The 26,820-nt window shown below is 38.0% G+C and overlaps 1 protein-coding gene across 11 annotated transcripts in view; it reads left to right on the top strand.

Annotated features, from left to right (window-relative positions):
- The window catches only part of MYCBP2 (MYC binding protein 2), a 260,797-nt gene that overhangs the window by 17,998 nt on the left and 215,979 nt on the right, over positions 1-26,820 (top strand). For all 11 annotated transcript variants that reach the window (XM_055542695.1, XM_055542698.1, XM_055542697.1 and 8 more), the window contains exons 2-3: positions 15,167-15,242; positions 25,469-25,684. In XM_055542695.1, the coding sequence (XP_055398670.1) occupies positions 15,167-15,242; positions 25,469-25,684 (292 nt within the window). The remainder of the gene's footprint in view (positions 1-15,166; positions 15,243-25,468; positions 25,685-26,820) is intronic.

Genomic DNA, 26,820 nt, shown 5'->3' with positions numbered 1-26,820 from the left:
TTGTCTAGTTGCAGGGTGTGGGTACTACTCTTCGTTGTGGTGCTTGGGCTTCCCGTTGCAGTGGCTTCTCCTGTTGTGGAGCGCAGGCTCTAGGCACGTGGGCTTCGGTAGCTGCAGCATGTGAGCTTACCAGCTGCGACCTGTGGGCTCTAGAGCTTGAGCTCAGTGGTTGTGGTGCATGGGTCTTTAGTTGCTCCCTGGCATGTGGAATCATTCCCAATCAGGATCGAACCCTCATCCCCCCCACTTTGGCAGGCAGACTCTTACCCACTGTACTGCCAGGGAAGTCCCTATCATGTTTTATTTTTGCATTGTGAGAATTTTGGATTGTATCTTGGACATTGTGCATGTTTGTTTTGAAAACTCTGGAGCTTACTATAATTCTCTGGAGAACGTTGATTTTTGTTGCTGTTTCTTTTAGCAGTCTGTCATTCCCTGGTGGCTCAGATGGTCAAGAATCTGCCTGCAATGCAGGAGACCTGTGTTCAATCCCTGGGTCAGGAAGATTCTCTGGAGTAGGAAACGGCAATCCATTCCAAAATTCTTGCCTGGGAAATCCCATGGAGAGAGAAACCTGGCAGGCTACAGTCCATAGAATTGCAAAGAGTTGGACACAACTGAGCAACTAACACTTTCGCTTTCAACCCATTTAGCTTGAGATGGCAGATTTGATCTTGCCTTTTGTGGGTGATAGTTTTCAGTTCTCAGAGCCTTTGTTGTGTTGGTGGGGTCTATCTTAACACCATGCAGCTCCAGAGCAAGCCCAAGATTTGTGTGGGCTTTGTAGACAGGATTAGAGAATCCCTTTCTCCATCCTTCACCCTTCCAGGGTTTTCTTCACATTCTCCAGCATGTAGGAGCCCCTTTCCCCAGTTCCTGTGGCCAGAAGTTGGGGCTTCTCTTGGAGGTTTAGCTTCTGTGTTGTTGCTCTCTGTATGCAGTGGTTGCTTCCTGGTCATAGAGCAAAGCTGTTAGAGAAAAGAGGAACAGGTAGCCAGCCTGGGAAGCTCACTGTCCTCTGGGTCACTTTTCCAAATTTGACTCCCTCCCACAATCTTTTGTATCGTTTTCAGAGTCCTCAAGTAATTTTTTTTTCTTTTTCTGTCTTGTATTTTGCCCAAAGTTTATAGTTGTAAACAGCGTGAAAGACAGGCTGTGTTTTATGTCACTATACTGGCATCAGAATTTCTTCTCTGAGTGCTTTTAAAACTTTTCTCCTTATTTTTGATTCTTAGCAATTTGACCATGCTCTTCCTAAATATGTTTTTTCTTAGCGTGTGTTTTTCATGTGTTTGGTGTTTATCGAACTTCTTAGATCTGTACAATATAATTTTTGTTTAATTTGACACATTGTGGCCTTTATTTCCTCTAGTAGTAGTATTTCAAACCTAGTCTCTTTCTCTCACGTTTCCTTCTGGGAATCCACTTAAACACACATGAGGCTGCTTGATATTGTCTTATGGGTGAAGGGTCAGCAGACTTCTGTAACTGGCCAGATAGTAAATACTTGAGGCTTTTCAGGCTGTCCAGTCTCCATTGAAATTGTTGCAACTGTGTTGTTACAGCTTGAAAGCAGCCATGGACAGTTTTTAAACAAGGAAGCATGACTGTGTTCCAGTATAATTGTATTTACAAAAATAGGTAGCAGGTTAGATTTGGGCTGCAGACTGTAGTTTGCTGACTCCTGAGGTGTAGACAGTTATGGTTGCTGCAGTTGCATTGTGAATATAGAGGTAAGTATAGAGCTGACTGTGGCTCAGACCATGAACTCCTTATGGCCAAATTCAGACTTAACTTGAAAAAAGTAGGGAAAACCACTAGACCATTCAGGTATGACCTAAATCAAATCCCTTATGATTATACAGTGGAAGTGAGAAGTAGATTTAAGGGACTAGATCTGATAGAGTGCCTGATGAACTATGGATGGAGGTTCATGACATTGTACAGGAGACAGGGATCAAGACCATACCCATGGAAAAGAAACTCAAAAAAAGCAAAATGGCCGTCTGGAGAGGCCTTACAAATAGCTGTGAAAAGAAGAGAAGCGAAAAGCAAAGGAGAAAGGGAAAGATATAAGCATCTGAATGCAGAGTTCCAAAGAATAGCTAGAAGAGATAAGAAAGCCTTCCTCAGCAATCAATGCAAAGAAATAGAGGAAAACAACAGAATGGGAAAGACTAGGGCTCTCTTCAAGAAAATTAGAGCTACCAAGGGAACATTTCATGAAAAGATGGGCTCGATAAAGGACAGAAATGGTATGGACCTAACAGAAGCAGAAGATATTAACAAGAGGTGGTAAGAATACACAGAAGAACTGTACAAAAAAGATCTTCATGACCCAGATAATCACGATGGTGTGATCACTGACCTAGAGCCAGACATCCTGGAATGTGAAGTCCAGTGGGCCTTAGAAAGCATCACTACGAACAAAGCTAGTGGAGGTGATGGAATTCCAGTTGAGCTTTTTCAAATCCTGAAAGATGATGCTGTGAAAGTGCTGCACTCAATATGCCAGCAAATTTGGAAAACTCAGCAGTGGCCACAGGACTGGAAAAGATCAGTTTTCATTCCAATCCCAAAGAAAGGCAATGCCAAAGAATGCGCAAACTACCGCACAATTGCACTCATCTCACACGCTAGTAAAGTAATGCTCAAAATTCTCCAAGCCAGGCTTCAGCAGTATGTGCACCATGAACTTCCAGATGTTCAAGCTGGATTTAGAAAAGGCAGAGGAACCAGAGATTAAATTGCCAACATCCACTGGATCATCGAAAAAGCAAGAAAGTTCCAGAAAAACATCTATTTCTGCTTTATTGACTATGCCAAAGTGTTTGACTGTGTGGATCATAAGAAACTGTGGAAAATTCTGAAAGAGATGGGAATACCAGACCACCTGACCTGCCTCTTGAGAAACCTATATGCAGGTCAGGAAGCAAGAGTTAAAACTGGACATGGAACAATAGACTGGTTTCAAATAGGAAAAGGAGTATGTCAAGGCTGTATATTGTCACCCTGCTTATTTAACTTATATGCAGAGTACATCATGAGAAATGCTGGACTGGAAGAAGCACAAGCTGGAATCAAGATTACCGGGAGAAATATCAATAACCTCAGATATGCAGATGATACCACCTTTATGGCAGAAAGTGAAGAGGAACTAAAAAGCCTCTTGATGGGAGTGAAAGAGGAGAGTGAAAAAGTTGGCTTAAAGCTCAACATTCAGAAAACGAAGATCATGGCATCTGGTCCCATCACTTCTGGGGAAATAGATGGGGAAACAGTGGAAACAGTGTCAGACTTTATTTTTTTAGGCTCCCAAGTCACTGCAGATGGTGACTGTAGCCATGAAATTAAAAGACGCTTACTCCTTGGAAGGAAAGTTATGACCAACCTAGATAGCATATTGAAAAGCAGAGACATTACTTTGCCAACAAAGGTCCGTCTAGTCAAGGCTATGGTTTTTCCAGTGGTCAAGTATGGATGTGAGAGTTGGACTGTAAAGAAAGCTGAGTGCCGAAGAATTGATGCTTTTGAACTGTGGTGTTGGAGAACACTCTTGAGAGTCCCTTGGACTGTAAGGATATCCAACCAGTCCATTCTGAAGGAGATCAGCCCTGGGATTTCTTTGGAAGGAATGATGCTAAAGCTGAAACTCCAGTACTTTGGCCACCTGATGCGAAGAGTTGACTCATTGGAAAAGACTCTGATGCTGGGAGGGATTGGGGGCAGGAGGAGAAGGGTATGATGAAGGATGAGATGGCTGGATGGCATCACCTACTCGATTGATATGAGTTTGAGTGAGCTCCGGGAGATGGTGATGGACAGGGAGGCCTGGAGTGCTGCGATTCATGGGGTCGCAAAGAGTCGGACATGACTGAGCGACTGAATTGGACTGAACTGATGGGACTGGATGCCATGATCTTAGTTTTCTGAATGTTGAGCTTTAAGCCAACTTTTCACTCTCTTCTTTCACTGTCATCAAGAGGCTCTTTAGTTCTTCTCTGCCATAAGGGTGGTGTCATCTGCATGTCTGAGGTTATTGATAACATGGTAGACTAAGGGAGAATGTCGAGAATGATGAGCAAAAAAGAGAAAGTGAAGACATTAATGGACCTCATAGAGGTTATTTTAAGATTCAGTTCAGTTCAGTCGCTCAGTCGTGTCCGACTATTAAGTGGGTGAAAGTAAAGTAAAGCGAGTAGTATCAATACATTCCAAATAGTGTGCCTTTTAGCAGTTAACAAGTAAAGAGTTATATTATGTGCTCCGAGCTAAATAGTTAGCGATGGGATTTTGAAGTGGCCCACCACATCAAGGTGAAAGGTGGTAGGTTTTCCTGGTAGATGTACCTTTATTGTCAGAGAAAGTTACTGGCTCTAGACCACCATTCTGATGCTGTGTGTGACCTCTCAGTAGCTATTATTAACATCATTATAGCTTATTGAAAACAATGTGCGTTACCAGTACAGAAATATATAGAGATTAGAACGGATAACTCATGAGAAGTAATGTATATGCTAAAGATTTAGGGGACAGGAAACGGAAGAAAAAGGAGCTAATACCGAAGAGGGAGAAACGACTATCATCAAGGGAAGATAGAACACTAAAATAGCGGTTCTTCAAGAAGCTGAGGGTAGGGGAGAATTTAAAGAAGTAGACTGTTTGACAGTACTCATATGTAGAAGAATATAAAGGATGAAGACTGAAGATAAATGCATTGGCAACAAGTAAGTTTGTGATGTTGGGAAGTCTCATATAGTTGTAGGAGCTTAATTGCAGGAGAGTGTGAGACAGTTGTTCTCAAGAAGTTAAGTGATGGAGAGAGAAGGGGGGTAGAGAACCATTTGAAACTTTTTTGCATTTTTCAGTTGCAGGAGGCGAATAGGTTAGAAGCCATAGAAGTGAGAGATTAAAGAGTGAACAAAGGAAAGGTGTAAGTGGTTGAGCAAAATCCCAAAGAGGGTGTGTGAGATGAGGTCCAGTGCCTGGGAGAAAAGGTGTCCTTATGGCAAGTGCTGTCTCTTGGGATGAACGGACTTGAAAGAGGAGATTTCAGTTTTGAAAGAGGTCTCAGGGACATATTTTCACCCCGTTTTATCTTTCTATCTGAATTGTAGTAATTTTTTCTGATCTCTTCAAATTCTGTCTTTATCATGTCTAATATGCTGTCAACTCACTTCTTTAGTTGCAGTTTTTTTTTCATGTCTGGAAGTTGAGTTTGATTATTTTTCAAATGTGCTATGTTTTCCATACCCTGTAGATATTATTAAGCTAGTTTTTTATTTAAGCTTGGTAAGCATGCTGCTAAGTCACTTCAGTCGTGTCCGACTCTGTGCGACCCCATAGACGGCAGCCCAACAGGCTCCCCCGTCCCTGGGATTCTCCAGACAACAACACAGGAGTGCGTTGCCATTTCCTAGTTGTGTCTCAGAATTTCTTCTGTAGTTTGTCTTTCTATTGTCTTTTTTTGCTAATTCTCACTAATGGTACTTTGTAGCTTTGTGTGCCTGGTTGCATGACTGCTAACTCGTGACCCTTCTGTGGCTCTCTTAGTCCTGGGATGAATGAATTGTCTTCAGAAAGTTTTGGAGTTGCTTTATGGCTCAAGTTTTGCTCACCCACCTGGGCTCCATTTGCCTAGATTATAAGTTTTCATGAGGCATGGTCTAATAAAGTCATTTTGATATTTGGCAAAACTAATACAATCTTGTAAAGTTTAAAAATAAAATAAAATTAAAAAAAATTTTTTTTTCAATCTTTTCCTCCCCTCACTCTCTATTCCCAGTATCTCCTTTCTTATGCTGGTCTGCTCATTGCCTAGCCTTACCCTTCCCCGCCTTCCCTTCCCACTCCTGCATGCTAAGTTGATTCAGTCGTGTCCAACTCTCTGTGACCCTATGGGCTGTAGCCCACCAGGCTTTTCTGTCCATGAGATTCTCCAGGCAAGAATACTGGAGTGGGTTGCCATGCCCTCCTGCCGGGGATCTTCCAGACCCAGGGATTAAACCTGCGTCTTTTACATCTTCTGCATTGGCAGGCATGCCACCTGGGAAGCCCTACCTCAAACCTAAAGACCTCCCAACCTAAAGACTCCTATCCTGATCTAAAGACTTGTAGATAAAAATCAAGAGACTGAAGCTGTGTAGGAAATCTCTTTGCATTTCTCTCCTAGACCAATTGAACTATTAAAATCTCTGTTCTTATTACTAATTATCAGCTTAAGTTGAGTAAATAAAAGTTTTCTACTTAGTAATCAGACTACTATCCCGCCCTAATTTATTCAGTGATGCATGAACACAGTGAAAATATCATTACATTAATTACACAGGAGAAATAAGTCTGGCTTCTATAGAGAAGCTGCAATTTACATATGGTATTTTATAAATTAATTGATTTTTAAAAATTTCTTGTATTTGCTGACCTTGATAGTTCATTTATTAATTATTTGTGGATTATTTTATATTTTCTATAAATATGGTTATGTTATTTACAAATAACAATGCTTTGGTCTTTCCTTTTCAACCATTATGACTTTTATTTCTTTTGCTTGACTTACTGACTTCCAATACAGTATTAAATAGAAGTGGTAATAGTGTAAATTCTTATTTTTTTCCCTGTACTTCGTGGAAGTCTTTAAGTTTTCATTATTGAGTATAATTAAGTACAATGTTAGCTGTAGAGTTTTTGTTGATAATCTTAATGAGATTAGTAACATCTCTTCTTTTCCTAGTTTACTGAAGCATTTCATCACAAATAGTTGTTGAGTTTTATAAAATAATGCTTCTGTTGAAATGATCATATTGCTCCCTTATTTCCCTTATTCAGCATAAGGAGAAACTTAAAAAAAATAAATTTGGCATTTTATTTATTATCCTTTTTATATGTTGATGGACACTGAAATTATTTTTAGGTCAATGGCATTTTTTCCTCATATTTTTATATTGAGGTATGTAGTTTACATGCCATAAAATTGAGCTTTTTAAGGTATTTAATTCAGTTATTTTTAGTATATTCACAAAGTTGTTCAACTGGAACATTTTTCTTCACCCCACAAGTAAACCCCGTATCCTTTTGTTGTCACTCCCGTCACCTTTCATCGGCCCCTAACAAGCCGAGTAATCAACTTCCTGTTTCTGTGGATCTGGACATTCATCTAAATGGGATCATGCCATTTGTAATCTTTTGTGGCCCTTGCTTCTTTTCATTTAGCATAATGTTTTCAAGGTTTATCCAGATTGTAGCATGTTTCCACTGCATTCTTTTTTATTGCTGAATAATATTCTATTATATGCATGTGTCACATTTTGTTTAATCTCTTTATCAGCTGATGAACATTTGGCTTTTTTCCACTTTTTTGCTATGTAGTATTTTTGCTTTTATGTTCATGGGAAACACTAGCCTGATATTTTCTTATTTCAAAGTGTCTTTTTCAGACTTTGGTATCAGAATTATGCTAGCCTCCTAAGATGAGCTGGGAAATGTTTTTTTCTTTTTATATTCTCTGGAAGAATTAGTCTGAGACTGATATTTGCAACTGTACCAGTGAATTCTGTAAGTGTTTGGAGGAATTCACCGTTGAAGCTATCTGAGTGTAGTTTTCTTTGTGGGAAGGTTTTGACTAGGGATTCCGTTTCTTTAACAGACAGAAGACCACTCAGACATTGTGTTTTTTCCTTGTATAGTGTTGAGAAGTTATTTTGTCCTTTTACCTAAGTTGTGAAATTTAGAGGCACTGTGTGTAGTAATGTCCCCTTCCTTATTTATTTCTCACGTGGGTAATTTGTGGTTTTATTTTTTTCTGACCAATCTTGCTAGAAGTTTATTAGATTTATTAATCTATTCAGAGAACCAGTTTTGACTCCTTGATTTCCTCTTTCTGTTTCACTGATATCTGCTCTTATTTTAATTTCTCTCCTACATTCTTTACACTAAATTGTCTGTCTTCTTTCTAATTTCTTAAGTTGTAAGCCTACATCATTTACTTTCAGAGTTTCTTTTTTCATCAAATACATTTGTATGCAAAAAACTATGTGTTTCCTCAAAGTCCTTCTTTAGTGGCATTCCCCAAATTTTGATATGTCATGTTTAATTTTTATTCCATTGAAGATATTTTCTAATTTCCATTGTAAGGCCTCCATTATAGATGGAGGCCTTACAATATATATATATATCCATTATATATATGTAAGGCCTCTTTGATCCGTAGGTTATTTAGAAATCTGTTTTTTAGATTTCCAAATATTTGAGAATTTCATAGTTTTCTTTCTGTTGTTGTTTTATAGTTTAATTTTTTTGTGATCATTGTCCTTAAAAATTTGTTGAGGCTTGGTCTGTGGCCCAGCATATCATCTGTTTTGGAAAATAGGCTATCTACGTTAAAAAAGAATATGCATTCTGCAGTTGTTGGATGTGATTTTCTATGTCTGTTAATTAGGTCAAGTTGATTAATCATGGTTTTACATCCTCCTACTTGCATACTGTTCTGTCCTCTGCTTGTTCTGTCAGTTACATAGAGATGTTAAATTCTGATCTTGTAACTGTGGGTTTGTCTTTTCTTCTTTTAACTTCTCTCAGTTTTGCTTTCTATATGTTGAAGCTATGCTGTTGCTATTATACACATTCACTTTTAGGATTTTTGTGTCTTCCTACTGAATGGACCCTTGCAACATTGTGAAATGTTCTGCTCATCTCTGATAGCACTTCTAGCCTTAAAAATTACTTCATCAAGTATATAGCCACGGAGAAGGCAATGGCACCTCACTCCAGTACTCTTGCCTGGAAAATCCCATGGACGGAGGAGCCTGGTAGGCTGCAGTCCATGGGGTCGAGAAGAGTCTGACAAGACTGAGCGACTTCACTTTCACTTTTCACTTTCATGCATTGGAGAAGGAAATGGCAACGCACTCCGGTGTTCTTGCCTGGAGAATCCCAGGGACGGGGAAGCCTGGTGGGCTGCCCTCTATGGGGTTGCACAGAGTCAGACACGACTGAAGCGACTTAGTAGTAGCATATAGCCACACCAGCTTTTTTGGAGAGGCCAGTGAGTGTGTGCAGGATATATCTTCTGCAATCCTTTGAGTCTATGTTCTTTTATTTAAAATTTTGACATTGCAATTTTTAAAGGAAGTCTTTTCTTTCATACTTCTTATAGTATTGGTGTATTGATGGGAAATTATGTCAGCTTCTGTGGATCTGAAATCATCTCTATTTTTTCTTCATTATATAAAATATTTATTTATTGGCTGTGCTGGGTCTTCATTGCGGTCTTTTCTCTAAATGCAGCAAACAGGGCCTATTCTCTAGTTGCTGTGCGAGAGCTTCTCATTGTGGTGCCTTCTCTTGTTGTGGCGCACAGGCTCCAGGGCATATGGGCTTCAGTAATTGCCACACAAGGGCTCAGTAAATGCGGCTCTTGGGGCTCTAGAGCCTTGGTTAGTATTTGTGGCGCTCAGATTCAGTTGCTTCATGGCATGTGGGATTTTCCAGGACCAGGGATCAAACCTGTGTGCCCTGCATTGCAAAGTGGATTCTTAACCCCTGGACCACTAGAGATAAGCCCTATTTTTGTGTTCATTTTTAAAGGATATATTTGATAGGTATATAATTCTAGGTTGCTAACCCTCCCATCCTCCCCCTACCCCCCAGCACTTTTCAGCGCACAAAAAATGGAAGCTGTCAGTCTTCAAATGTTCCCCCGCCCCCCGGCTACTTTTGACATTTTCTCTATATCCTTTATCTCATCGGTTTGACTGTGCCAGGCAGTTGGTATGTCTAGGTGTGGTTTTCTTTTTGTGTTTTCCTTCTTAGAATTCCCTGAATTTCCTGAATCTCTAGATTGATTTCTTTCCTTACTTTTGTAAAAGTATCATCAGTTATTTCCTCACATACTGCTTTTGTTCCATTCTTTATTTTCTCTCTTTTTCTGAGATTGCAGTTACATGAATATGAGACAATTTGGCTATGTCTCACATGTTTCATACTCTTTTGTTCATTACATTCTTTTCTCTGTGCTTGAGTTTGGATGATATTTTTTCTTGGCTTTTCTTCAAGTCAGTGAATTCTCTTTTCCTCTGCTCTGTTCTGCTCTTAGAGTCTTCTGACAAGTTCTTAATTTCAGATATTGAGTTTTCTGTTCCAGGAAATCCGCTTGGCTTTTTCTTTGAATGTTGAAAATTACATCATTTCATCCATTTTGTTCATCTTTGCATCTAGGTCAAGTCCTTGCTTCCCAGTGTCTGGGTTGTCTTGAGTCTACCTGACTGACTGTTTTTCTCTTGACTGTCACATTATTTTGCTTCTTTGGATGGCACCATAGTTTTGGACGGAGAAGGCAATGGCATCCCACTCCAGTACTCTTGCCTGGAAAATCCCATGGACGGAGGAGCCTGGTAGGCTGCAGTCCATGGGGTCGCGAAGAGTCGGACACGACTGAGCGACTTCACTTTCACTTTTCACTTTCATGCATTGGAGGAGGAAATGGCAACCCACTCAAGTGTTCTTGCCTGGAGAATCCCAGGGACGGGGAAGCCTGGTGGGCTGCCGTCTATGGGGTCGCAGAGTCGAACACGACTGAAGCAACTTAGCAGCAGCAGCAGTAGCAGTGAACTCAGTCCTCACTTATACCCACACTCTGCAAATGCCCTCATGCAGGAAGATGCCAGTGATCGCAGCTCTTCTGGGAAGTGCTCGTCCATATCTGGATTCATCTAGTTCCCCTGTTGCATCCAGACCTTTCTTGTATTAGTCCAGTTTTTGAAGGAAAAGTGATGACTTGTTCCTATCTGGTATCTTTCTTTAGTAAAATAGAAGTGAAAGTCAGGAGTTTGTCTTTGTAGAAAGAAAAGGCAGATAATTTTCAGAGTGCTTATTTGTATAAGCATAGTGATGTTTTGAATAGTTTTATCTGTGTTGCATGCTAATAGTTATATTTTTTCTTCTGATATGAGACTGTTTATCAAAATATACTCTAGGCCAGGGTCAACAAACTATGGGCCACAGACCAAATGCAGCTCAGTTCCTTTTCTGTACGCCTTGTGAGCTAAGACTGGTTTTTACATTTTAAAATGAATAGATACACATCAGTCACTCAGTCAAAGGAGAACAATGTCTTGTGACCCATGAAAATTGTATGAAATTCAAATTTCAGTATTCAGAAATCACAATTAGATTGTAATGCTCAGTCGCTAAGTCAGGTCACTCTTTGTGACCGCATGAACTGTAGCCCACCAGGCTCCTCCGTCCATGGGATTTCCCAGGCCAGAATACTGGTGTGGGTTGCCATTTTCTCCTCCAGGGGATCTTCCTGACCCAGGGATCGAACCTGTGTCTCCGGCATCTCCTGCATTGGCAGGCAGCTTCTTTACCACTAGCAGCACGGCCACCCTAATCTGTTACTGTGTTGTCTGTGACTCTTTCATGTTAGCAGATGATGAACAGTTGTAACAGAGATCTTATGGCCCACAAGACATAAAATATTTGCTGTCTGGCCCTTTACAAAAAAAAATTGCTTATTCATGTCTCAGACCATAGACTCGGGAATTTTTCATTTCTCATTTCTAAGGGAAATTGAACAAATGATTGAAACCCTCTTATTCCATATGTTCTTTGAATTTTGGCTTATTTAAATACTAGCATTTTAGAGTTAGAAGGAACTTCATTGATAATCGCCTTCAACCTTTTATTTTGCAAACAGAGAAACAGATTTAGAGTTAGTGAAGTTACAAATAAAATTATGGCTGATTTTTGTTTTGTTAGAAAATAGACTTAGTGTTAAATGGATATAGAAACTAATGATATGTAATGTGGAACAACTTGCAAAATTTATTTGTTCTTGTTGCAGAAGTATTTGGTTTTACTGAACTGGTAGCTATTAAGAGAATTTTTTCTTTAGAATCTTTAAAGTAAATATTTTAAAATAAATATTTAAAGCATGTTAATAACGATTGCCTTTCATTACCACCCATAATTCTTCCAAATCTCATGGGTATGAGGTTCTTTTTGTAAGAAGACTAAAAATCTTACAGGACCAATTCCAGACATTCTTCATTAAGCTCCTATTGATTTAAGATTTAAAGTCCTAAATCATCAAAAATTCCATGGTGAAATGTTAATGTGTAAGGCTTTTTTCTAGAGTTTTTCTTTTGTCTATCCATCCTTAGATAGCATGAAAAGTTTATGCTTAGTTCTGAAATGCAGTCATATAGTAGGATGTTAATAATAAATAGCATTTTTATTTTCTAAGTTGAACACAGAATTCCTACCTATAATTTTTGGCTTTTTACTAGGTTTTTTGGGCAACCCTCTACTTCTAAAACAAGCCACATCAACAAAAACCACAATAAAATCAATTTGTGGGGACTTGGGAAAAGTGTCAGATGATGTGTATATTCAGAATTGGTGGATCCAGATTCATTAAAATTGTTATAACTAATTAGATGCCAAATGCATAAAATATTTTAGGAAAACATATAAAGTCATTTGAACTTTAAGGAAGTCCATTATACAAAACAGACAAAAGTGTTGGTGTATGCTTTGGAAAATTTAAGTCCGTGTTAAGTAGGCTTCAGGAAATCCATCTTAATTTGGATCACCACCACTTCCTGTCTGCCTATAATGTGGGAGACCCGGGTTCGACCCCTGGGTGGGGAAGATCCTCTGGAGAAGGAAGTGGCAAACCACTTCAGTACTCTTGCCTGGAAAATCCCATGGACGGAGGAGCCTGATAGGCTACAGTCCATGGGGTCGCAAAGAGTCGGACACGACTGAGTGACTTCACACACACACACACACACACACACACATACATATACACATATATATACATATTCTGTTTCTATAATGACTGGTTTTTGAATGAACCTTGATGCTTTTCTAAATTGTATAAAAGGGGTTAACCTTTTAGTATTTACTTATTTCTTTTGGTCAAATAACTGATTTCACTTACATAAACTTGAGTATAAAGGAAAGTTGATTTTCTAAACCACACATGAAAAATACTCATTACTTTTCATCACCTTGTTTATTCGTCTGGTATCTTGAACATCCATGATGTGTCAGAGACTGATGCAGGTGCTAAGAGGGAAAATGTTGAAATAGATATTTTTTGCTCATAGTCGAGTAGATTGTGTGAGCAGGTATATCTATCCGTGTGTCGCGCTTGATACTATTACTCTCCTTCCCTTGTCTTTTGTAGCATTTATATTGTGGTGGGGAAATCCCATGTGCATACATGATTTCCATTACTTCCTTTGCATGAAAATCTGAGGAAAATAATCCTGTGAATAATTCCTTAAAGGACGTTTCTGGCTAGATATCCTTTAAATGTATCGATGAGTCCATCCTTGACCCTCCCCTTACTTTACTCTAAGGCTGGTAGCTATAGCTCTGAAATTCTTTTCTCCCTGGCCTCTCTCCTTCCTCCCACTTTCTCTCAAAGTAGTTTGAGTCCTTTATCTCAGACACTTTTCTGAGCAAAGAGGTTGAAGCAGTGAGCAAGAACCATGTGGCCTCTGAACCCTTGAAGCTTACTTCTTGGTGCGAGTGCAGCACTAAACAGATAACTCTAAGCATAATTGCAGTTGTAGGTTACGTGATGGGACACACGTATAAGATGAAATGAGAATCCATGTTAGGGAAACTAGCCCAGTCTGGGACATTTCTGAGTAAGTGACTCTTAACCTGGTGCCTCAGAGATGAATAGGAGTTACTTAGCAAGGGATGTGGGATAACATTCCAGGAAGACTTCATGAGAGCCCTAAGAAGCCTAGCAGATTCAAACAGCTGAAAGAATAGTCCCTGTGGCTGGAATGTGATGAACAAGTTGGAAAAGGATGCAAAATGAGGAGAGTCAGGTCTTGGTAGAGAATCTTTTAAACCAGGTCAGTGCTTTTGGTCTTTATGGGAAAGAACTGAGAACATATTGATAGAGTTTGTAGTGGGAGAATTACCTATTCATTTGGTTTTTAACAAAACAAAAAAACGTTTGTTTTTTTAAGTTGACTGAATTCCTATATGAGGTATGGATTTGCATAAATTCCTGATGCAAATGCAAAGAGCTGATGTAGATAGATTTAAGAACTATTTATGATATGTAATAAGATTTTGTGGTTAAAGTATGAAGCTGAAGCATTAAGTTTTCATATGCTTGTTCGTGTGTTTTTTGTTGACATTTTAGTATCTTGAATTCAAACATTTCAAAAGCAAATTTATTTTTTCCTTTTGCAAACTAATTCTTCCCCTTGATTTCCCTGTTTTGTGAATGACATTCCTACCTCCAAGTGACCTAGCCTTACAGTTTTTGTTTTGGTCACAGCTTCCACTGCGTTAGTTACCAAGTGTTAAGGACCTGACCTCTGTAGCATCTAGGGTCTCCTCCTCCTCCACCTCCTCCTCCTCCTCATCTCCTCCTCCTCTTCATCTTTTGTCTTTGTTGTAGCAGTAGCATCCTTCTGTTAGATCATTAAACTATGATTTTCACTCAAGTCTCAGAGTTCCTTGAGGACGAGAACTGTCTTTTTCATCTTGTCTTTAGTACCTGGCAGTATACACTTCAACATGGTAGACATGAAAAATATTAAATGAGATGAAAATAAAACATGTTCCTTGATTCTTATTTCTTCCACTATAATTCTTATTCTTTGCCACATTAAAGATTTTTTTTTTCCTCAAAGTCATTAAGGGACTTTCTTTTGCTTAAAGGATAATTTGATCTTAGGGCTGTGGGTAATGAAAAACTGGCTGCTGCATATGAGGAGTGTATGAGTTGGGGTTTTCTTAGAGTAATTCAGTAAAAATGGACTCCTGGCTTTATTGCATTGTAGTCCTCACTATTACAAAGAGCAGATTTTTCTGGGAAGGAAACATAACTAATATTTATTAGCAGCCCTGCTGTGGAATAAAGTGTAAACAATTTCATTTGATGCCTTTTTACATTTTTTAATTTTAGAAAAGTATTTTCAGAATTCACATTTTAAAATATAATGTGTATTTCTTAGCTATCCAGTATTGTGCTATCTTGTCAATAGCTCTGTTGTATGTTAGTATCTTGTATGTACACCTAGAGTATATATTGTTTCGTAATTTTGGGAGTACCTGTTTTTAATAGCTTTATATAGTCTAAATATGAACTTCCATCATTCTTTTATTCCATTTTTTTTTTAATTTTTAGGAATAAGAAAATTTTAAATAAGAAGAAGTTGAAAAGAAAACAGAAGAGCAAATCAAAAGTGAAGACAAGAAGCAAGGTAAAACTTAGTAATTTATAAGGAATAAGGACTTTTTCATACAGTAATTTGAATAAAAATACAAAGGCTAGAAAGGTAAGAGGTACAAACTACTATGTATAAAATAGATAAGCTATAAGGACATATAATACACCACAGGGAATACAGCCAATATTTGATAATAACTAAGTGGAATGTAACGTTTAAAAATTGTGAATCACTGTTGTTCACCTGAAACTTATACATTGTTGTACATCAACTACTTTAATAAAAGCAATAAGATATGCATATAATCATTTCTGTGCACTAAAGTAATATTTAAAGCCCCTTATCATTTGATCACACTGTTTAATTTTATCTTTTTGGCGTTTTTGACCGGACACCTGCAAGTTATTATTCAGAATCTGAAAATTATTTATTATTTATTCCTGTTATCTTTGATTAGTCCTTGAGGGAGGATATCTGTTTATCTTCCCTTTTTCATTCTGACTACACCTGCTAGAAACTGACTGAAACTGGCTTGTGAGTTGGGACTTGGTTTCAAGTTTGTCATATACCTATGCATACATTATGAATTAGAGAGTGTATTGGTGCGTGTATATTGTTCTGAACTTTTTTTGACTGTTGGTGGCTGTACAAAAGAAAAGGTAATAGAGAATATTTGAACTTGGTGGTACCTTAAGAGATCAAGGATTCTTTTCCCTATTTAATGCAGGTATCTTCTCTATAAAATCCACCTAGTTTTTTCTTAAACATTTCACTTTCTATAAGAGAGTCTCTTTTATAATGGACAGGAGGAAGAGAGAAATCCTAACTATGATTTCTGAGGAGCTCTACTTTTGGTTATAGAAACAGTTACTTAGCTTGGGTTGTATAGCATATTTAAGTTCTATAGACAGTTGTTTCCTGACCTTTTTAATGAGTGTTCTTGCTCCTGTAGCTGGAAGAAATCTACTTTGAAGTAGTAAACCAAAAATAAAAGGATAGGGGATGGAATTAATCCTTTGGACCCAGGGATTATAATAATATCATTGAATCTTCTTGCTTCTCTTTTCCTCTGGGTGTGGGTTTATTGCCTGTGGTTGAGGACTAAGGCTGCTGGCAGCTCCAACTTTATTTTCTTTAGGCAAAAGGCAATTTCTTCTACTAGTTGTGGCAGAAAATCTTGGATAGGGTTTTTAATTGGCCTGCATTATTCACTGTGATCTTGAAAATGGGGTACTTCGATTGGTTAGATTCTGAGTTACTTTTGTAATGGACGGTGGGTGAGCACCCTGATGAACAGCCTATGTGGAATGTGGTTGCCCTAAGGAAAATGTTACTGTGTGGGCAGATAAATAATATATGTTCACTGTATCACATCTTGTTACTTTTGCTTTGGAGACAGAAGAGGGAAGTAAGTGGAGATTATTCTTACTATCTTGATGTGTGGAAACCTTTAACAAATATTTATACACAGTCATTCAGATTTACAGTCTCTTCCCCTTTTCCACTTTTTCATGCTATGTGCAGAGTCTGAATATAGGAATATTGAAAATCTATTAAAATCCTTTTTAAGGTTTCATTTGTTGATTTTCCTAAAAGTGGTGGCATGTGGTATCTAGGAAGAGATAAAAAGTCAAAGTCTTTCTTCTCTTTCAATTCTGTCACTGACTAGCTTTGTTCCCTTAATAATTCTGTCTCTGGCTAGCTTTGCTCCCTTAATAATTTATCTTTCTTCTGTTGGCCTTTAGGTTTTCTATCTACTTTTTAGGAGCAGCTTGTGATAAGAACGGTATTAAAAAAAACTTCATTGAGTTATTCCTTAGACTTTAATTACTGACTCTGTGCAGACCTTGTGCTGGATATTTGGGATGCAAAGATGAGTAGGAAACATTTCCTGTTCATGATGAGTGTATAAAGTGGTGGTGTTAGTCTCTGTCCTCTGTTACTATTTCTGGACTATTTTTTCATCCACCTTCGTTTTATAAAAATTACTTTTTAAGTGCTATTTAGCGCTAGGAGTCGGACCTGACTGAGCGACTTCACTTTCACTTTCCACTTTCATGCATTGGAGAAGGAAATGGCAACCCACTCCAGTGTTCTTGCCTGGAGAATCCCAGGGATGGGGGAGCCTGGTGGACTGCCATCTCTGGGGTCGCACAGAGTCGGACACGACTGAAGCGACTTAGCAGCAGCAGCAGCTGTACTAATTCATCTTCTTTATTGCTCTCATTGGCCCCTCCATTTCTCCATTAGCCATCGCCTTCGTTTACTTTCTTTCTTATCTGGTATAGATACCACAGTATTTTTAGAAAAACTCTTGCTTAATCTACTGTATTAGTTCTTTATAGCTGCTATAACAAACTTTATATTTTATATTTGGCTTAAAACAGCACAAATTATCTTACAGTTCTGGAAGTCTAAAGTCTCAGGTGGCTGGTCTCACTAGGCTACCATCAAAGTGTCGGCAAGACTGTACTGTTTCTGGAGGCTGTAGGAGATAATTCCTTTCCTTGCCTTTTCCAGCTTCTAGAGCCTGCATTCCTTGGGTTCTGCTTCCTTCCATCTTCACAGCCAGTAATTGTTGGTTGAGTCTTCTCATGCTACACTACTCTGACCCTTTCATGTGGTTATATTTCTTTCTCCAACTGTCTTGCCACCTTCTCCCATTTATATAAACTGTTGGGATTACATGGGCTTCCCTGGTGGCGCAGCTGGTAAAGAATATGCCTGTAGTATGGGAGATGTGGGTTCAATCTTTGGGTTGGGAAGATCACCTGGAGAAGGGAAAGGCTACCCACTCCAGTATTCTGGCCTGGAGAATTCCATGGACTGTATAGTCCATGGGGTTGCAGAGAGTTGGACACAACTGAGCGACTTTCACTTGGGATTACATTGGGCCTCCCTCAGTAATCCATAATAACTACCCTCATCTCAGAATTCTTAAACACATCTGCAGGCTCCCTTTTACCATATAAGGTGATGTACTCACAGGATCTGGGGATTAGGGGGGAGATGTTTTTGGAGGCCATTATTCTGACTACCACATCTTCCTTTTCCTCATTTGTACATTTGTTGGATTTATCTGACAAAACTCAGTCCTGCAGCGTCTCTCATGCTCAGTGGCAAAGAATCTGCCTGCCAGTGCAGGAGACATGGGTTTAATCCCTGGTCCAGAAAGATCTCACTTGCTGCGGAGCAAATAAGCCCATGTGCCATAACTACTGAGCCTGTGCTCTAGAGTCTGAGAGCTTCAGCTGCTGAGCCCGTGTGCCACAACTGCTAAACCCACGTGCCTAGAGCATATGCTCTGCAGTAGGAGAAACCACCGCAATGAGAAGCCTGTACGCCACAGCTAGAGCAGGCCCCGCTCACCACAACTAGAGAGAAGCCCTCACAGCAGCAAAGACCCAGCACGGTCCCCGCCCCCGGTCCAAACTCAGTCCTGTACAAATGCAGCCATGTTTCCCTGCAGGTGAGCACCTCCTGGTAAAGGGAGTTAAAGGAGAGTTTATTGACAGCAGTACCCTTTCATGATTGCCAGCATCAAATGAACCTTCCATAGCCAGATTATTTTCTTGTTTTTTTCTGGTCAAATAGTTCTTCCATTTTTCCTATGTCTTTTTCAGTCCTTTGCCATTCGCCTCAAAGCCTCAAACTTGTGATAAATTCTGCTCTCCAGCAAATGACTTCACTTTCTTATAAGAGAAGTCAAATCCATGACATAGGAAACTTCCTCAAATTCCTGTTATCAAATGTATCTATCTTAGATCAGGTTCTTTAATGGCAGAACCTGAAACTGTGAGTGTTGAAAAATACAATCATGGTTTAGAAACTTTCCATCATCCCTAAGGCTTTCCTTATCTCCGCTGCATTCCACACCCCCCCTGCGCCCCCACCCCCACCCCCATTACAGCCTTGAATCTGTGCAACTGCAGATATGCTTTCTGTCATTACAGATTACTTTTCATTTTTTAGAATTTCATGTAAACGTGATCATACTGGGTACACTCTTGTATCTGGCTTCTTTCCCTCAACATAATGATTTTGAGTTCTGTTGATGTTTTTGTATATATTAATAGTCTTTCCTTTTTTTTTTTTTCCTTTTCTGATTAGTATCCCATTGTTTGTATATATCCTGATTTTTAATTCACTCACTTGTTGATGGGCATTTTGGTGTTGTTTCCAGTTTCCAACCAATGCAAATAAAACCACTATGAACATTTGTGTACTAGTCTGTGTGTGGGTACACGTTTTTGTTTTTTGGGGGAGGGTAGATACCTAGGTTTGGGATGATTAAAGTGATGATATCTTTGATTTCAGGAGGACTCATAAGACTCAAAAGCAGTTTACAATAATGGCTAAGATTTATTACAACAAGGAGTACAGCGTAAGCAGGAGGAAAAATAAATGTATTCGTGGTTAGGGAGTAACGACATAGGCCTCCTGGTCTTGCCTTGTTGAGCACACAGGCCGTGCTTTCTCTCTGGCAGTGAAACACAGGAGTATGTGTGGAATATTTCTGTCCAGGGAAGCTCATTTGAGTCTCAGGATCTGAGACTTATATGGGGATCTGGTCACATAGGTATATCCTGACATGCAGCCAGCTGCAGCAGGTGAAACTTGGGTTCACACTGTCAGTCGTGATGTTTCTGCAAAGTGGTTGGACCAGCTAGTGGATAAGGTCTGTTGTTGTAGGAGTATGTAACAGAATCATCAATACCTAACATAAAGAAAGCTCTCTAAAGACTCCATTGCCAAGTTTTGGCCATGGGACAGTGATGATTCCCTTGGAGAAATACAGAGAATAAACAGTGTTAACTCAGTGTTAACACTTCCTCACAGGTGGCTTAATAGGTGGGTGTTTAGCTTTTTGAGAAACTGAAAACTGTTTTCCAAAGTGACTATTCCCATTTTACTGTTCCACCAATAGTGTGTGAGAAGTTTAATTGCTTTATATATTTGCAAACACATGATCTTGTTAGTCTTTAAAATTTTAGTCATTGTTTTTTTTAATACTCACATTAATTTTATTCTTAGAATCATAGCTGAAAATGAATGATTTTAAAGCAGGTAAAATGATTTCCTATGAAATAATTATGGTCAAAGTTTATATGCTAGGGGAAAAAAAATGCTCCTGAAAAGATACCACTGTCTTTCACCCTTTAAGAGTTACACAAAATTTTAGTCATTCTGATATAAGGGTATGTCAGTGGTGGTGTTTTACCTTGCTTTTCTCTCATGACAAATGATGTGTGAACATTGTCATCATCATCATATGATAAGCCTTTCACCAGTTATGTCTTTTTATTGTGAAATGTCTGTTCAACTCTTGCCTTCCCTTTTAATAATTGTCTTCTTCTTCTTGAATTCTCAGGGTACTTTATATATTTTAGATCAGAGTCCTTTGTCAGCTGTGTTGCAAATAGTTTCTCCTGTCCTGTGGTTTGCCTTTTTTGATCTTGTAGTGCTTTAGAAGAGCAAAAGTTTTATAAATTTAAAGAATTGATTTTTCTCTTATGCTTCATGTATTTTGTGTTCTAGGTTTTTGTCTGTAGATTTTCTTCTAGAGATTGTATAGTTTTAACTGTTGCACGTAGGTCTGTGATCCATTGCAGGTTAATTTTTGTATATAATGTGAGATAAAAGTTGATGTTCATTTTTTCACATGTTGGTATTCAGTTGATCCAGCATCATTTCTTAAAAAGAATCTTTTTTCCTTTGAATTATTCTGGCATCTCTGTAAAAAACCAGATGACTATATTTGTGTAAGCCTATTTCTGGAATTTATTTTGTTTAATTGATCTATATTTATACTAATACTATATGTCTTCAATAGTTTTGAAATAGATCAGATGTTTTAACTGTGGTCTTTTTTAAAAAAATTGCTTTAGTTAATTTAGGTTCTTTATATTTCTATGTAAATTTTAGTATCAGCTTGTCAATTTCCATTCTTAAAAAGCCTCTAGAATTCTTATTGGAATTGCATTGAATCTGTAGGTTTGGGGGCATTAAAATTGCCATTTTAATGATACAGAGTCTTCTCATTGATAAATGTGGATTCTCTTACCATTTACTTAAGTTTTTAATTTCTCTCAGTGATGTTATTTTGTTTTTCAGTGGAGAGGACTTTGCATACTTTAATAATTATGTATTTTTGATGTTATTGTAAATGCTGTTATTTACAAATATATTTTGTAAAAATTTGAGATGATTATGATATGAATGCAATTGTTAGGAAATAATACAGAGAGATCCTATGTACCCTTTCCCCATTTTCTTCCATTGGTAAGGTGTTGTATAATTGTAGTATTATAAATATCACTACCAGGAAATCAATATTAATACAACCTATGGATCTTATTTGGATTTCACCAGTTTTATATGCACTCATTTGTTTGTGTGTATTTAGTTTTATGCAGTTTTATCATGTGTGGGTCTTTGTGACCATTGCAGTGAGGATGTAAAACAAGTTCGATTGTAAGGATCCATTGTGCTACTTTTATGTAAACAAATACATTTCCAAATTTCACCCTCTCCCTAGCCTCTGCGAACCACAAGTCTGTTCTACATCTCTATAATTTGTCATTTCAAAAATGTTATATAAATGGATTCATGCAGTATGTAACCTTTGGAATTGGCTTTTTTCCACTCAGCATAATTTTCTTGAGATTCATCCAAGTTGTTGGCATATATCAGTAATAGTTTGCACCTTTTTATTGCTGAGTAAGTGTTGCATGGCATGGATATACCGCATTTTGTTTAACCCTTCACTCATTAAAGGACATCTGAGTTGTTTCCAGTTTTATTTTGAATAAAGCTTCTATGAACATTCATGTGCTGGTGTTTGTATGAACATAAGTTTTCATTTCTCTGGTATAAATGCCTAAGAGTGCAATTGCTGGATTATACTGTAAGTACATGTTTAATTTTCTAAAAAACTGTACTTTTTTTCTAGTCTCTGTGTCATTTTATACTATCAGCAATGCATAAGCAATCTAGTTTTTCTACCTCTTCGCCTGTTTGTGTTAATGTCACTATTTTTTATTCCAGCCTTTCTGATAGGTGTGTACTACCTCTCATTTTATTTGTTTAATTTGTATTTCCCTAATGGCTCATGATATTGAACTTCTTTTCTTGTGCTTTTTGCCTTCTGTATATCTTCTTCCATGACATGTCTGTTCATGTATTTTGCACATTTTCTAATTGGATTGCTTGCTTGTTTGTTTTTTACTCATTGAATTTTGAGAATTCTTTATATATGCTGGATGCTAGTCATTTGGGCTTCCCTGGTGGCTCAGACGGTAAAGAATCTGCCTGCAGGGCAGGAGACCTGACTTTGATCCCTGGGTTGGGAAGATCCCCTGGACAGAGGTCATGGCAACCCACTCCAGTATTCTTGCCTGGAGAATCCTCATGGGCAGAGGAGCCTGGCGGGCTGTAGTCTGTGGGATCACAGAGTCAGACATGACCGAGTGACTAAGCACAGCACAGCACAGTCATTTGTCAGATATGTGGTTTACAAAATATTTTCTCCCAGTCTTTAACTTTCCTGATACTATTTTTTTACATATTTTAACTGTTTACTCCTAGGATATAGATATATTACTCATTTTTATATATTTAGACTTTGCTAAATCCACACATTATTGCAAATGACTGTTTTTTTCTTTTCTGCACACTTAAGATTCTTTTTTATGTCTCTTACAAATAAAAGCATTTGATTTCTGGGAGATAATTTTCTATATAACTATACCTTTTATTTCTTTTCTTTTTTTGACTGATTGCAGAGGATAGCAGATCTAGCACAATGTTGTGTGTAATTGCTGAGAGTAGGTACCTTGGCCTTGCTTACAGCCTTAGAATGAAGGCGTTCCGCTTTTACTGTGTTGCTGTGGGTATTTCATAGGTACCTTCAACTCGAGTTTTGAAATTCTCTTCTGTTCTTAATATACTTGGGCTTTTTGTCATGAATGGGTATTTGATTTTTGTCAAGTGTGTTTTCCATGTTTATTTATAGTGTGTTATTTTTTTTCTCTTATTTTTTTGTCAGTGTGGATTTTGGATTGCTTTTCCAATGTTGTACATCCTTGTTTTTGAGTTGAATGTGATATATTATCTTTTTAAGAGTATATTGTTGGATTTGAATTGCTAATATTCGTTTGTTTTTAGTATCTGTGAAAGACATAGTCACATGTTATGTATCAGTTAACTTTAGTACTCTTTTATTGAACAAGGAGTACTCAGTTTTTTCCTAATTATAATACTTATTGAAGAAAAGTAGAATTTTGAGACTCAAGCGTTCTTGGTACTCAAAATGTCTCATTTTATTTTTCGTGGATACGTCCTAACCATACTCTAATTGTTCAAATTTACCTTTGTATACTATCTTAAGCTAGTTCTGTATATTTATAATGTAAATATTGATCTCAAAAATGTGGTTGGAGTCTGATAAATAAAATGCTGGGCCAAAATAGACCTGGGGTATTTAGTTATAACAATTGAATTACCAAGCATGTGATTTGCAGTACTTATTAAGACAGATATTAGATTGGTGCAAAAGTAATTTCAGTTTTGAATTCTGAATTTTAAATCATAAGTAGGCTCAAACACATCTTTATTAATCTAAGTAGGAACTGTTACAATCAACACATTTTTGCCAATGAGAAACAAGTTTATATATTCCTGTAGCATTAAAATCTGTGTTTGGGATTCAGTGAACTCTTGGAAAGCATTTTCTATGTACTGCTGCTATGGAAGCATTTTCCCTGAGAAAAATTGTTGAGATGCTTGAAAAAGTGGTAGTCAGTTGGTTAAAGGTCAGATGAATATGACAGATGAGGCAAAACTTCATAGCCCAGTTTGTTCAACTTTTGAAGCAATGGTTGTGTAATGTCCAGTCACATGTTGTCACGAAGAATTAGCCTCTTTCTGTTGACCATTGCTGGCTGCAGGCATGGCAGTTTTCAGTGCATCTCGTCAATTTGCTAGGCGTATTTCTTAGATGTAATGGCTTTGCCAGGATTCAGAAAGCTTTAGTGAATCAGATGGGCAGCAGACCACCAGACAGTGACCATGAATTTTTTTGGTGCAGGTTTGGCTTCGTGAAGTGTTTTGGAGCTTCTTCTTGGTCCAGGCACTGAGCTGGTTGTTGTATAAAATCTGCTCTTCAGTGCATTTTGATTGAGAAATGGTTCATGTGCAGAATAAGAGAAGATGACACTTCAAAATGACGATTTTTTTGATTTGCAGTCAGCTCATGAGGCTCCCACTTATTGAGCTTTTTCACCTTTCCAGTTTGCTTCAAATGCAGAATGGACCATAGAATAGACGACATTGGATTCTTGGGCAACTTCTCTTGTAGTTAGTTGTAAGAGGATCAGCTTCTATAATCCTCTCAGTTGGTCATGGTCAACTATTGATGGCCAGGCACTGGGCTTCTCATCTTCAAGGCTCTAGTCTCCTTTGCAGAACTTCTTGACCCACCACTGTGCTGCAGTACATTCATTGGCAGCTTCCGGGCCAAATGCGTTGTTGATGTTGCAAGTTGTCTCTGCTGCTTTATGACCCATTTGGAACTCAAATAAGAATATTGCTTGAATTTGCTTTTTGTGTAACATCGTTTCCATAGTCTAAAATACATAAAATAAACAGCAACTATGACAAAGTTCAACAATGCAAAACCAAAATTACTTTTGCACCAACTTTGTAGCTAAGAGAGAGAGCTTTCAGGAAGCATGTGCCCATAATCCGTAGTTTTCTCAGCATCACCATTATTTGAATGAGAATGAAATTAGTATCAACTAAAACTAAGGTTTTTTTTTTTTAAAGTTCTAATTTCTGTTTAAGGCTCTATATCTACTTTTGAAAGAAATCAAAATGTAATTCAACATATGTGGTAGGTCATTGAGACTCAGCAGTATATATGGTGCCCCTTAGAAAAGTGAAAAATGGAGTATCCTTTGAAACTTTGGCATTTAAGCTTTGTGGGCTCTTTTCCTCTTGTGGGGTAAAAGGGTATTCCTGATAAGTTCTTTACTGGCTCCTTTCTAGCCCTTGCCAGATTGGTTATTGTTTTGTTCCTTAGAAAGTAGTGAAGTATTGTAAAAAGTGCTATAAATTGAGTCAGTAGATTTAGATTATCTTTGTCACCTATGTGACTTTTGCACATCATCTAGCCTAATGTTTAATTTTTCATTTAAAAAATGAGTAGTGATGATGATGGAAAGGAGTATGAAATTGAAATACTGTGTCCTGTATTTCAGTCGGAGAACTTGGAGAACACGGTAATCATACCAGATATCAAACTACATAGCAATCCTTCTGCATTTAATATTTATTGCAACGTACGCCATTGCGTTCTGGAATGGCAGAAAAAGGAAACATCATTGGCAGCGGCTTCTAAGAACTCTGTGCAGAGCGGAGAATCAGATAGTGATGAAGAGGAGGAATCCAAAGAGCCCCCTATCAAGCTTCCAAAGGTAAGGTACTTAGGTTCCACTTAGATGACTAACCTACAGGAGTTTGGGCTATAATACATATGTTTGCATTGCTAAAACACCTTGCTTTTAATGAAATTGCACACTGAAAATAACAGAACGTATGGGTAAAAATAGGTTTAGGCTAGATCAGGAAAACCTTAGGCAACTTTTTAATTGGAGAGCTAACAAAGTCAATAATTGATACCTCAGTGGGGAGTACTTGGGAAACCCAGGCAGGGAGCTCAGTGGCTTGGAGTTTGTTCAGGGGCTATTAAAAATGTACAGAAGCAAGAGAGGGGCAATGGTGGCTTGCAGGCACTGAGCCATTGAGGTTGGAAGTGGAGCTCTGAGCCAGTGGGCTGCTGTTAAGGTGGGCACAGGAGGAAGTGCAGATTGCCACAAGCTAAGAGCCATGGAAGGCTATGGGCCCAGCCCTCCCTCTGGGTACAGGTATATGTTTTAATTTTTCTTGACACATAGCTAGAAGAGCTGAGCTGAGAGCTTTTGTCTTTTCTGCCTAAGGTTTTAAGTGTACTCTTGCTATCCTGGCTCCCTTTGACTAGGGGAAAAATACATATAAATCAAACTGCATTGTTCTGACATCACTCCCATATTTACCAGAGGCATATAATCCAGTTGGTGTCATAGCAACATGTATTGTAGTGGAACAAACTGTTCTTAAGGTATTCTGTTCTATTTAAGCATTGAGTTTGTTTTAAGATTGTAATGTTATTTTATGTATATATATATTTTTTTTTTCTGTATCGTATGTGTAGTGAATATTTCTAAGAAAGAATGGATGAAAATATAGACATATTTTAAAATGGTACCTTTATCATAAATTATTTATACATATTGCTCTTTTCTAAATATAGACATTTAAAAATGATTTCCTTTATCATAAATGATTCATATATATTTTCTTTTTACTAAATGGATACCTTAAGACTGTGCCTTAAAAACTTCTTCATATGCCTACATAAGATACCATGTAGATACTTTTTTTTTATATTACTCAGACATAGCAGCCAGATAGAGGCCATGTTCCTGATCTGTTTTCACTTTTCATGGAGGCTCTTTGTAAGTTCATCCCCGTCCTTAATCATTACCGCCAGGTTCTTCTCCCCTTATTGTCA

This window comes from Bubalus kerabau, chromosome 12 (assembly GCF_029407905.1).
Source record: "Bubalus kerabau isolate K-KA32 ecotype Philippines breed swamp buffalo chromosome 12, PCC_UOA_SB_1v2, whole genome shotgun sequence".
NCBI classification, from domain to species: Eukaryota; Metazoa; Chordata; class Mammalia; order Artiodactyla; family Bovidae; genus Bubalus; species Bubalus kerabau.
Note: the sequence above shows the minus strand (reverse complement) of the source record. Positions and strands in the feature narration are given on the sequence as shown.